General features: G+C 40.3%; 1 protein-coding gene across 2 annotated transcripts in view; it reads right to left on the bottom strand.

Annotated features, from left to right (window-relative positions):
* Positions 1 to 3,353: 3,353 nt before the first annotated feature.
* ITGA8 (integrin subunit alpha 8) overlaps positions 3,354 to 13,254 on the bottom strand; it is a gene marked incomplete at both ends in the record, with an annotated part of 178,244 nt that continues 168,343 nt past the window's right edge. For both annotated transcript variants that reach the window (XM_082648292.1, XM_082648291.1), the window contains 2 exons: positions 3,354 to 3,440; positions 5,182 to 5,304. In XM_082648292.1, coding sequence (XP_082504418.1) covers positions 3,354 to 3,440; positions 5,182 to 5,304 — 210 coding nt within the window. The remainder of the gene's footprint in view (positions 3,441 to 5,181; positions 5,305 to 13,254) is intronic.

The raw sequence follows: 13,254 nt of genomic DNA on the forward strand, positions 1-13,254 counted from the left end.
CATAAAATTCACCGATTTAAAGCATACAATCCAGTCCTTCTTAGTTTATTCATGCAAACATCACCACAATCTAAGTTTAGAACATGTTCATCATCCCAAAGAAGTGTCGTGTTCTCGCTCTTTCAAATCTCTTCCAATGTTAAATGTTTTTGTAGTAAAGAATCAAGGCGTGGGACTTCCCTGGTGGCACATTTGTTAGGAGTCCACCTCCCAATGCAGGGGACATGGATTTGAGCTCTGGTCCGGGAAGATCCCACATGCCGCGGAGCAACTACTGAGCCCGTGCACCACAACTACTGAGCCTGCACCCTAGAGCCCACGAGTCACAACTTCTGAGCCTGTGTGCCACAACTACTGAGCCCATGTGCCACAACTACTGAAGCCTGTGCCCCTGGAGCCCATACTCTGCCACAGAAGAGGCCACCGCCATGAGAAGCCTGTGCACCGCAACGGGGAGCAGCTCCTGCTCGCCTCAACTAGAGAAAGCCCACACAGCAACGAAGACCCAACGCAGCCAAAAATAAATGAATGAATGAATGAATGAAGGCATAAAGACAGAAACCTTTGATGTCTGCCATTGTGGGAAAGCTTTATGTTGCTTGTGAAACAAACCACAAATATGTCATCATGTCTTTAATTTTTAATTTTATTAGTGACAAGGTAAATAGGTACATGAAAATCTTCACAGATATCTACACGTGTATTTAAATAAAGCAAGAGTTGAGTTCAAAGAGTGGGGCTTCAGTGGCGACTGGTCCATGTTGTTTACTTAGTGTATAAAAATCTTCAAGTTTATAAAACTTGATTTGCCCATTTTTTTTTCCCATTCTTGAAAGCTAGCTGCAAGTATTTCAAAAGGCATATCTAAAATATAGATAGATTCTAAGAGAAGCACGGCACATTATGAATGATGAAAGTGATTGGCTTTACATGATGAGAAGCAGATTCACTCAGTGCACTGGTAGGATATTCTCCATGCGAGGGGATGCTCAAGAACGCACCTGACCTCAGTGTACGTTGATGGCCGTCTGTGAACTGCCTGCAGGTGGCAGCGCCTGTCCTTCTAGACGGGGACCACTCTTGGCTGAGATGTGAGCCTGGAGCTTGCCTCTGAAGTCCTCATACCTGCTCTGTTCTGGATCCAGCCTTGCCCCTGGCACCTCGAGTCTCCTCCAGGTGTCTGTACGCCCTGGCTCATAGGGTCCCAGACCTAAGAGTTCCTTCGCACAGGTTAGCTTAAAAGGCAATAGGTGTGTTTTCTCAGGGATCTTTTATTCTCTCTTGGCCAGAAGTCAGGCATGACGAGAAGATTTAGGGCTTTATTTGGGGGAAGAGAGACCCATCTCTGTGATATGATTGGAGAGACATCCCTCCAATCATCTTACAGAAACGACCACCTCCCTGTACGACCAATTCCACCCAGACAACTAACACCTAAGACCCCCTGAGGCTGGTGTGGGACCCTCCAACTCTTTGAAACATGTGCAGTTCTCACCCAGTGAGCCACACACACTGGGAGCCAGACTTGGGTTCCTGACAGCTTGAAACCACTACTGTGACAGAATTTAACTCACAAGCGGACAGAATACAAACTGTTCAGTGTGTTCGTCCATGTGCCTTTCGTTTGGTTTCCAAAGAAGTTGTGCAGCTGTAACCAAATGGCTCCTCTCCAGGTTAAGTCATGACCGAAAATTTAGTGTCTGTGAGTCTGGCTCATCTTTCAAATCAAGTGTGATTATTGAAATAGGGATATAAATTTTCCAACTGCTTCATAAACTTAAGGATTTGGGTCTGCTGGTTCTATCATACTTAATATTCAGGATATTAATTTTAAAAATAACTAATGCCAGTGTAAACATGCTTTTGATACATAGGTCTATAAAATATTGCACATAACTATAAAATTTGTTCAGCATCTCTTCATAATAGTTTTTCATTATCATAAAAAGGATACAAACTTGGGCAGACTATATAAATTTGGCTGGTCAATTTTACTTGAAAAATGATACTGTTACACATGATTATGGATTATTTACAAGAGTTTTAAACATGAAGTTTCTGTGATGGTTAAATTAAAGACAGTGGGAAAATAGCATAAGTAAAAATTATTTTCCAAAGTCATGTACTATAAAGATTAGCAGTAAAAATGAATAGTAAAGTGGGAATAGGCAATTCTAAATAAAATCCCTAGGAACATGTTTTCTAGGTTCATCTCACATCTGCCTAACTTTACGTTTCCTCCTATTTATGTTTAACATGTCTTTTCTGTGAATATAAGTTTGAGGTGTAGTAGAAAAAAATAGATGTTTAATACCAAGCTAAATGTTGGCATTGCCTCTTGTAGATATTAAAAATAATATGTTTACCCAAATTATTAAATTGCTTTTTTATTAATGGATTCTAGAAATTTTACCATTACTTTTAAGCACCACCTAGGGTCAAGAGTCCCTGGAAATTTGTATATTGCTAATTAAGTCAATGGAAAGATTATTATTATTTTTTTTTTTGTAAAAGGAAATACAAATGCAACTTTTTGCAAAGCTAAATTAAGCAGATGTGAGGCCCTGGAAGTGTGAATAAAAGTAATTTCAGGTAGAAGGCAGCAAGGTGTTGAGTGAAACGGTCTTCGAATACCAGTTTGCTTTTCTTTAACGCTGTCTAAATCCTGACTAAGTTCTGCTAAATGATATATTATACACAAACTGGATATCTCGGAAGGAAATCTAGTGAGTGATTTTGAAAACCAGCGAACCAAATCTTAATTTCCAAATCCTCTAGAGTATCAGCCTAGAGCCATGGAAAATAAATAAATAAATCGTTATCCTCACTTACAAAGATGATCTTTGCCGTTTCCAAAGTACTTTCACAGTCCCAACAGCATAGGTTGGTCTCCCTGAGCAGTAACGTCATTAGAAATGTTTCTTTTCCAGAGGGAGGTGTCAAATATTCCGTTGGATACAGTAGTGTCGGAAGGTTTGGTCCTAGTTCACCTTCTAAAGTCTATCCTAATTCAGACATTGCATCTTTGAGACTTCAGTTGGATTTATCTGGAAAGCAACCTCATGTTCCCATACCCATTTCAAAGTGTCTGCCAAATACGGAAGGACTCAAGCCAAAGACATCTTCCGCGATTGTCCATTGTTTCTGCAGCGTCAAGGATGCTTCCTTCCGGAAAAGGGTCACTGGGATCCGAGGCAGCTTTTCTAAAGCACAGTGTAGACAAGGTGATACCATGGCCTTTCCAATTCTTAGGACACTGGCAGGTAGAGGAAAACCTTGGTTGAACCTTCCTGATCCTTCTTTTCTTTGAACTGGACCAGTGTCGGAGTTCGTTTGGTCTTTGGTTTTCCTTTTCACGCCTCAGGGGTTTTCTCATTGGTCAGCTGTTCCCTGTCATTCATATCATCCTGGGGGGGTCTTGCTCGGTCAAAGAATCCGCACTACAAAGAGAGAAACAGGCTAGCAAGTCAGGTCATCCTGAGAATTTGTGAAAGTCCTCATTCTAAGAGTTTTCCCTTTATTTGTTGTCTAAGGAACTTGGTGCTCTGAGAATATAATCTGCTCAATTCTCCAAATTACGAGGTGATAGCAGTGTGTTCTTTACCTGCAGAGAGGAATTCATTGCCTACGCAGAGCATCTGTGTCCTTCCTGCCATGTCCATGGTGGTGGGAGAATGTTCATTTTATATAAACCGCTTATGGACCTCGTATATTTTTCTGGGGTTACAGCAACCTGGCCCAAGGAGTCCCTCTCTGCTTTTGACATGTTTTCTGGAGCCAGCAGCAATGTGAACTGCCAGCCAGGGCTGGCAGAATCCTGAAGTGGACTGTGGGCTACCTTGGGATGGACTGAAGGAAGAAGTGAGGAGACGCTTGTCTATCTCTCTGCACTTGGTGGAACATACAGTGTATGGAGGAATATACTGTATACTGTATACAGTATATGGAGGACCCATACAGTATATGGGTCCTTTATTTCAATCCCAGAACATCTTCGTGACTCCGAACATCAATCAGCAACTCGGGGAAGAGGTGATTATAGAATTTTCATTCTCCTGAATTTCAAAGGAGTACTTGGTCTAGGAGAATATAACTTTTCCTAGGAACCTAGAACCTTAATTCTTGTTTCTTAGGTTGGAAGCCCAATTTGTTGGTTTGACTTATAACCATTGAGTCATCTTTCCTTTGTAGGACTAGTGCAATATTCTATCAATTGCTATGTATCGTTGCATCATTTATGGACATAAAGTTTCTATAAATAACAGACTAACATGAAAGTCTATTTGTAAAGGTAGACTGTGCAATAGACCCTTGTGGGCTCAGGATGGCACAAAACAGCTGATAATGATCAGGAAAGCCATTATTTAACTCAAAAGGCAAGGTTTTCTCAGTTTATTAAGCATGCCTCATGTTTCAAAATAAAAATACACTATGATTTTGGAGAATGCCAACAATAGCGATTAACTAAGATGTGACTGGATTAATTACTTTCACAGTCATGTCACTGTGACATTGTTTCTATTTTGGAATGGAAAGCTCTGTGAAACTTGGCAGTACTGTGGTTTGGGGACCAGAAATTAACTCACATTGTAGACTTTTAGTAGAAACGTCAGCAAAACACATGAAAGAGTAAGTTAAGGCTTCTTAATGGGATGGACTAGTTGGCAAGATGAAAAAAGCAAGTCTGAGAATATTAGAACATGCATGATCTATGTGGTGTCATTGAAAGCCCATGTAATAATTAATTACTATATTAATTGCATCCGTGTAGTGCTTATAAAGAAAACTCTCAAAGTATTGCTGATAGGATTGTGTCAACAAAAAGCTTAAGACCTCGATTAATTAAATAAGAAAAAGAAGTCTTCATCATAACATGATCACTCCAAGCATATTGGAAAGAAGATCACAGGTCTTAGTTAATAAAGTCCAACTCTCTTTACATTTATTTACAAGAAATTACAAGATAAAAGCAGCAATAAACACCCTCAATCTTCTTAAATGTCACTTCCACAAGCATACTAAGTTTGCCAAAGGAAACAAGACCATTTTCCCTTCATGTCCCTATGTTGGAAATTCCCAAATCATGCCTCTAGCCTTGTCTTTTAAAATCCTAGGTATATCCTTTTAAATCCTCTCCGTGGCCTCTCTACTGAAAAAGGAAAAGAAAGCAAATAAACTTACCTTCCATAAAGCCAAGGTTAAAATGGCCAGAACCAGTAATCCAAGAAGTATTGCTAGTATTATTACCCATAACGGGATCGAGAAGGAAACATTTGGGGTTGCCCAAATAACCGATGTTTTAATCTGGAACGGAACATAAAAGAAATGAGCTCTAACGTGAAAACTACTGGGTGAAATAGAGCAGTAATTACCAATATAATACTGGGGGGAGTACTTCTGAAAGGATCCATGCAATAATTGAAATCACCCCAGGGGAGATTTGATGGTTTACAGCACTCGAACATGGCATCTTAAAAATTGGCACATTCTCAGGCCTCCCAGGTTAGGTGCAAGTCCAGTTACAGACACTTGGTGGGTGTTTGGCTTGTACCAACCCAGAAACCCTAGAATAGAATTGAGGTGGACCAGGAACCAACAAGGTGGAAAGGAGTTACCTTAAATTGGGTTGGACCTTTCACGGCAAAAAATGGCTAAAAGTAAACCCTACAAAAAGCCAAGTCTGCCCACACGTTTCTCCACAGAACTGGGCTCACCTCACTGAGAGGTGAGCTTGCAAACAACCATGGACTGCTGGAGTGCAAGAAGGATAGACATCACCTAATTCCTGATTTTACAGATGAGAAAATTGAGTCCCAGGGGACTAAGTGATCCACAGATCTAATTAGTGTCACTGCGTCTTTAGCCCTAGGCTCTGTGCTCTACCAAGAAAGAGCCCATCATTGCTCTAGTAATCACAGTCATGTAAGGCCATGATGCATTTTATGAAAGTAACTCACATTTTATGAAAGTAACTGTAGTCAGTGACATGAATGCTAATTGTCCCGATGTATTGGAGCTGCCTTCGGTCTTAAATCCAATTTTCAGTTGCTGTTGGGCCTCACTGAATTCCCCACTGTTGCAAGGGAACTTCGACGAAAAATGAGACCTTCCCAGCAGGACTGCACGCTCCATGTGTGCGACCCACCCCTGCCTCCCCACGTGGGAAGAAGCAGCTCTACTATAGCCTATGTGCTGGGGACCTCTGCCTCTGGAGACTCCCAAAAAAACCAAGGAGAGACCCAGCCCTGCCGCTTTGACACACCTGCTGTCAAAGAAAAGAGAAAGAAAAATATTCTTGGATCTAAAATGTTATTCATCAAAGCAGGCCTATCTGGTTTTAGAGAGAAGTGAGCATCGCCTCAGTTGAACTGGTTCATGTGCTCCTGGTTTTAACTGTGTTGGTTGGAAGGATCCTGAGTCTCGTCCTGACCCACATGCAGAAACTCTAGGCCACACTTCCCTACCCCACCAGGAGGTGCGGGTGAACTCAGGGTGGGGTGGTGGTTCTGGTGCTTCCCCTGGCTGGAAACATGGGTGTTTTCAGAGCCTGTGCCCTAGTGCTGGGTCCTGCCTCTGCTCACGTCTTTTTTTTTTTTTTTTTTTTTAATATTTATTGATTTGTTTTTATTATTTATTTATTTATTTTGGCTGTGCCTGGTCTTAGTTGCGGCATGCGGGATCTAGTTCCCTGCCCAGGGATCAAACCCAGGCCCCCTGCACTGGGAGCGTGGAGTCTTACCCACGGGACCACCAGGGAAGTCCCTCTGCTCACATCTTTCCTTCCACCTTCTTAACTAGATTTGAGCATTCTGCCTGTGCTCTTCTTAGCCTGTCAAGGTTTTTATTGCTCCTGCATCCTGGTCCACGTCCCTTGTGCCACACACGTACTGATGACTTATTCACTTGATTCTCCAGCCCCAAGTATCATTTACATCCAGGCTGAACAACGACACTGATGGTGGTGAAACTGCTAGAGATTCCACGTGGTGAGGAATGCTGGGGACTTGACAGATGCTCTCAGTGAGAGAAAGCCTAGCATAACCTACTCACCTTTGTACCTTCCTCCTTTACCTGTTAGCTTCCCTGGCCGGTGTTGCCCCTATTCATCCAGAGCATCGATAAGAGGGTTCCATAATAGCAACGTTCCATGACCACAGAGGGATCACACTCACCGTACTTGACACAGTTTGAGGATGGGACACATGGTACCAATTTTGAAGAAATGCATTGCAAGGACTCAAACATCTCCATTCCAGTAATTTACTCTGAAGTGATCCTCTGCATGGTTATGGTTCCACAAACCAGTTGGGGACCAGACAGTTTCTCTTTATATCCCTTTTCCTTGGTGAATTACATCTGATAATGTATGAAATCAGTGCTCAATCCTGCATCTTAAGGTGCTCAGAGAAAGGGCATGAAATGATAACTTAAAATAACCCTAATATTACTGGAGGCACACCGATACAGTTTGTTTTTTTTTTTTAACATCTTTATTGGAGTATAATTGCTTTACAATGGTGTGTTAGTTTCTGCTGTATGGCAAAGTGAATCAGCTCTATGTATACATATATCTCCATATCCCCTCCCTCTTGTGTCTCCCTCCCACCCTTCCTATCCCACCCCTCTAGGGGGTCACAAAGCACTGAGCTGATCTCCCTGTGCTATGCAGCTGCTTCCCACTAGCTATCTATTTTACATTTGGTAGTGTATATGTGTCCATGCCACTCTCTCACTTTGTCCCAGCTTACCCTTCCTGCTCCCCATGTCCTCAAGTTCATTCTCTGTGTCTGCATCTTTATTCCTGTCCTCCCCTAGGTTCTTCAGAACCATTTTTTACTTTTTTTTTAGGTTCCATATATATGTGCTAGCATATGGTATTTGCTTTTCTCTTTCTGACTTACTTCACTCTGTATGACAGATTGTAGGTCCATCCACCTCACTACAAACAACTCAATTTCATTTCTTTTTATGGCTGAGTAATATTCCATTGTATATGTGTACCACATCTTCTTTATCCATTCATCTGTCGATGGACACTTAGGTTGCTTCCATGTCCTGGCTATTGTAAATAGAGCTGCAATGAACATTGTGGTACATGACTCTTTTTGAATTATGGTTTTCTCAGGGTATATGCCCAGTAGTGGGATTTCTGGGTCATATGGTAGTTCTATTTAGTTTTTTAAGGAACCTCCATAGTGGCTGTAGCAATTTAAATTCCCACCAACAGTGCAAGAGGGTTCCCTTTTCTCCACACCCTCTCCAGGATTTATTCTTTGTAGATTTTTTGATGATGGCCATTCTGACTGGTGTGAGGGGATACCTCATTGTAGTTTTGATGTGCATTTCTCTAATGATTAGTGATGTTGAGCATCCTTTCATGTGTTTGTTGGCAATCTGTATATCTTCTTTGGAGAAATGTCTATTTAGGTCTTCTGCCCATTTTTGGATTGGGTTGTTTGTTTTTTTTGATATTGAGCTGCATGAGCTGCTTGTATATTTTGGAGATTAATCCTTTGTCAGTTGCTTCATTTGCAAATATTTTCTCCCATTCTGAGGGTTGTCTTTTTGTCTTGTTTATGGTTTCCTTTATTGTGCAAAAGCTTTTAAGTTTCATTAAGTCCTATTTGTTTATTTTTGTTTTTATTTCCTTTTCTCTAGGAGGTGGGTCAAAAAGGATCTTACTGTGATTTACATCATAGACTGTTCTGCCTATGTTTTCCTCTAACAGTTTGATAGTGTCTGGCCTTACATTTAGGTCTTTAATCCATTTTGAGTTTATTTTTGTGTATGGTGTTAGGGAGTGTTCTAATTTCATTCTGTTACATGTAGCTGTCCCATTTTCCCAGCACTATGTATTGAAGATGCTGTCTTTTCTCCATTGTATATTCTTGCCTCCTTTATCAATGATAAGGTGACCATATGTGCATGGGTTTATCTCTGGGCTTTCTATCCTGTTCCATTGATCTATATTTGTTTTTGTGCCAGTCCCATACTGTCTTGGTTACTGTAGCTTTGTAGTATAATCTGAGGTCAGGGAGTCTGACTCCTCCAGCTCCGTTTTTCTTTTTCAGTATTGCTTTGGCTATTCAGAGTCTTTTGTGTTTCCATACAAATTGTGAAATCTTTTGTTCTAGTTCTGTGAAAAATGCCATTGGTAGTTTGACAGGGATTGTATTGAATCTGTAGATTGCTTTGGGTAGTAGAGTCATTTTCACAATGTTGACTCTTCCAATCCAAGAACGTGGTATATCTCTCCATCTTTTTGTATCATCTTTAATTTCTTTCATCAGTGTCTTATAGTTTTCTGCATACAGGTCTTTTGTATCCTTAGGTAGGTTTATTCCTAGGTATTTTATTCTTTTTGTTGCAGTGGTAAATGAGAGTGTTTCCTTAATTTCTCTTTCAGATTTTTCATCATTAGTGTATAGGAATGCAAGAGATTTCTGTGCATTAATTTTGTGTCCTGTTACTTTACCAAATTCATTGACTAGCTCTGGTAGTTTTCTGGTAGCATCTTTAGGATTCTCTGTGTATGGTATCATGTCATCTGCAAACAGTGACAGTTTTACTTCTTCTTTTCCAATTTGTATCCCTTTTATTTCTTTTTCTTCTCTGATGGCTGTGGCTAAAACTTCTAAACCTATGTTGAATAATGATGGTGAGTACGCAACCTTGTCTTGTTGCTGATCTTAGTGGAAATGGTTTCACTTTTTCACCATTGAGAATGATGTTGGCTGTGGGTTGGTCATATATGGCCTTTATTATGTTGAGGTCGGTTCCCTCTATGCCTACTTTCTGGAGAGTTTTTTTTAATCATAAATGAGTGCTGAATTTTGTCAAAAGCTTTTTCTGCATCTATTGAGATGATCATATGGTTTTTATCCTTCAATTTGTTAATATGGCGTATCACATTGATTTGCGTGTACCGAAGAATCCCTGCATTCCTGGGATAAACCCCACTTGATCATGGTGTATGATTGTTTGGATTAATGTGCTGTTGGATTCTGTTTGCTAGTATTTTGTGGAGGATTTTTGCATGTATGTTCATCAGTGATATTGGCCTGTAGCTTTCTTTTTTTGTGACATCTTTGGTTTTGGTATCAGGGTGATGGTGGCTTCGTAGAATGAGATTGGAAGTGTTCCTCCCTCTGCTATATTTTGGAAGAGTTTGAGAAGGATAGGTGTTAGCTCTTCTCTAAATGTTTGATAGAATTCGCCTGTGAACCCACCTAGCCCTGGGCTTTTGTTAGTTGGAAGATTTTTTTTTTTTTTTTTGCGGTACACGGGCCTCTCACTGTTGTGGCCTCTCCCGTTGTGGAGAATAGGCTCCAGACGTGCAGGCTCAGCAGCCATGGCTCACGGGCCTAGCCACTCCACGGCATGTGGGGTCTTCCCAGACCGGGGCATGAACCCGTGTCCCCTGCATCGGCAGGTGGACTCTTAACCACTTCACCACCAGGGAAGCCCAGTTGGAAGATTTTTAATCACAGTTTCAATTTCAGTGCTTGTGATTCGTCTCTTTACATTTTCTATTTCTTCCTAGTTCAGTTTCGGAAGGTTGTGCTTTTCTAACAAATTGTCCATTTCTTCCAGGTTGTCCATTTTATTGGCATAGAGCTTCTTGTAGTAATCTCTCATGATCCTTTGTATTTCTGCAGTATCAGTTGTTACTTCTCCTTTTTCATTTCTAATTCTGTTGATTTGAGTCTTCTCCCTTTTTTTCTTGATGAGTCTGGCTAATGGTTTATCAGCTTTGTTTATCTTCTCAAAGAAACAGCTATTAGTTTTACTGATCTTTGTTATTGTTTCCTCATACGATTTTTAATTTACTTCTGATCCGATCTTTATGATTTCTTTCCTTCTGCTAATTTTGGGGTTTTTTTGGTTCTTTTTTATCTAAATGCATTAGATGTAAGGTTAGGTTGTTCATTTGAGATGTTTCTTGAGGTAGGATTGTATTGCTATAAACTTCCCTCTTAGAACTGCTTTTGCTGCATCCCATAGGTTTTGGGTCATCGTGTTTTCATTGTCATTTGTTTCTAGGTATTTTCTGATTTCCTCTTTGATTTCTTCAGTGATCTCTTGGTTATTTAGTAGCATATTGTTTAGCTTCTATGTGTTTGTTTTTTTTCTTGTAATTGATATCTAGTCTCATAGCATTGTGATCGGAAAAGATACTTGATATGATTTCAATTTTCTTAAATTTACCAAGGCTTGATTTGTGACCCAAATATGATCTCTCCTGGAGAATGTTTCATGAGCACTTGAGAGGAAAGTGTATTCTGTTGTGTTTGGATGGAATGTCCTATAAATATCAATTAAGTCCATCTTGTTTAATGTATCATTTAAAGCTTGTGTTTCCTTATTTACTTTCATTTTGGATGATCTGTCCATTGGTGAAAGTGGGCTGTTGAAGTCCTCTACCATGATTGTGTTACTGTCGATTTCCCCTTTTATGGCTGTTAGCATTTGCCTTATTGTATTGAGGTGCTGTTATGTTGGGCACATAAATATTTACAATTGCCCTATCTTCTTCTTGGATTGATCCCTTGATCATTATGTAGTGTCCTTCTTTGTGTCTTGTGATAGCCGTTACTTTAAAGTATTTTGTCTGATATGAGAATTGCTTCTCCAGCTTTCTTTTGATTTCCATTTGCATGGAATATCTTTTTCCATCCCTTCACTTTCAGTCTGTATGTGTCCCTTGGTCTGAAGTGGGTTTTTTGTAGACAGCATATATATGTGTCTTTTTTTTGTATCCATTCAGCCATTCTGTGTCTTTTGATTGAGTGTTTAATCCATTTACATTTGAGGTAATTATCCATATGTATGTTCCTATTACCATTTTCTTAATTGTTTTGGGTTTGTTTTTATAAGTCTTTTCCTTCTCTTGTGTTTCCTGCTTAGAGAAGTTCCTGTAACATTTTTTTGTAAAGCTGTTTTGGTGGTGCTGAATTCTCTTAGCTTTTGCTTGTCTGTAAAGGTTCTAATTTCTCCATTGAATCTGAATGACATCCTTGTTGGGTAGAGTAATCTTGGTAGAGTAACCCTAACCCTAACCCTAACCCTTTCATCACTTCGAATATGTCCTGCCACTTCCTTCTGGCTTGCAGAGTTTTTGCTGAAAGATCAGCTGTTAATCTTATGGGGATTCCCTTGTATATTATTTGTTGCTTTTCCCTTAATTTTCCCTTAATTTTTGATAGCTTGATTAATATGTGTCTTGGCATGTTTCTCCTTGTATTTATCTTGTATGGGACTCTCTGCGTTTCCTGGACTTGATTATTTCCTTTCCCTTATTAGGGAAGTTTTTTGAACTATAATCTCTTCAAATATTTTCTCAGTCCCTTTCTTTTTCTCTTCTTCTTCTGGGACCCCTATAATTCAAATGTTGGTGTGTTTAATGTTGTCCCAGAGGTCTCTGAGATTGTCCTCAATTCTTTTCATTCTTTTTTCTTTATTCTGCTCTGTGGTAGTCATTTCCACTATTTTATCTTCCAGGTCACTTATCTGTTCTTCTTCCTCAGTTATTCTGCTATTGAATCCTTCTAGAGAATTTTTAATTTCATTTATTGTGCTGTTCATCATTGTTTGTTTGCTCTTTAGTTCTTCTAGGTCCTTGTTAAACGTTTCTTGTATTTTCTCCATTCTGTTTCCAGGATTTTGGATCATCTTTACTATCATTACTCTGAATTCTTTTTCAGGTAGACTGCCTATTTCCTCTTCATTTGTTTGGTCTGGTGGGTTTTTCCCTTGCTCCTTCATCTTCTGCGTATTTCTCTGTTTTCTCATTTTGCTTATCTTACTGTGTTTGGGGTCTCCTTTTTGCAGGCTGCAGGTTCGTAGTTCCCGTTGATTTTGGTGTCTGCCCCAGGTGGGTAAGGTTGGTTCAGTGGGTTTTGTAGGCTTCCTGTTGGAGGGGTGTGGTGCCTGTGTTCTGGTGGATGAGGCTGGATCTTGTCTTTCTGGTGGGCCGGACTGTGCCTGGTGGTGTGTTTTGGGCTGCCTATGAACTTAGTATGATTTTAGGCAGCCTCTCTGCTAATGGGTGCGGTTGTGTTCCTGTCTTGCTAGTTGTTTGGAATGGGGTGTCCAGCACTGGAGTTTGCTGGTTGTTAAGTGGAGCTGGGTCTTAGCGTTGACATTGAGATCTCTGGGAGAGCTCTCGCCAATTGATATTACGTGGGGCCAGGAGGTCTCTAGTGGACCAGTGTCCTGAACTCGGCTCTCCCACCTTAGAGGCTCAGGCCTGAC

This window comes from Grampus griseus, assembly GCF_964374135.1.
Source record: "Grampus griseus genome assembly, chromosome: 2".
Classification (NCBI taxonomy): domain Eukaryota; kingdom Metazoa; phylum Chordata; class Mammalia; order Artiodactyla; family Delphinidae; genus Grampus; species Grampus griseus.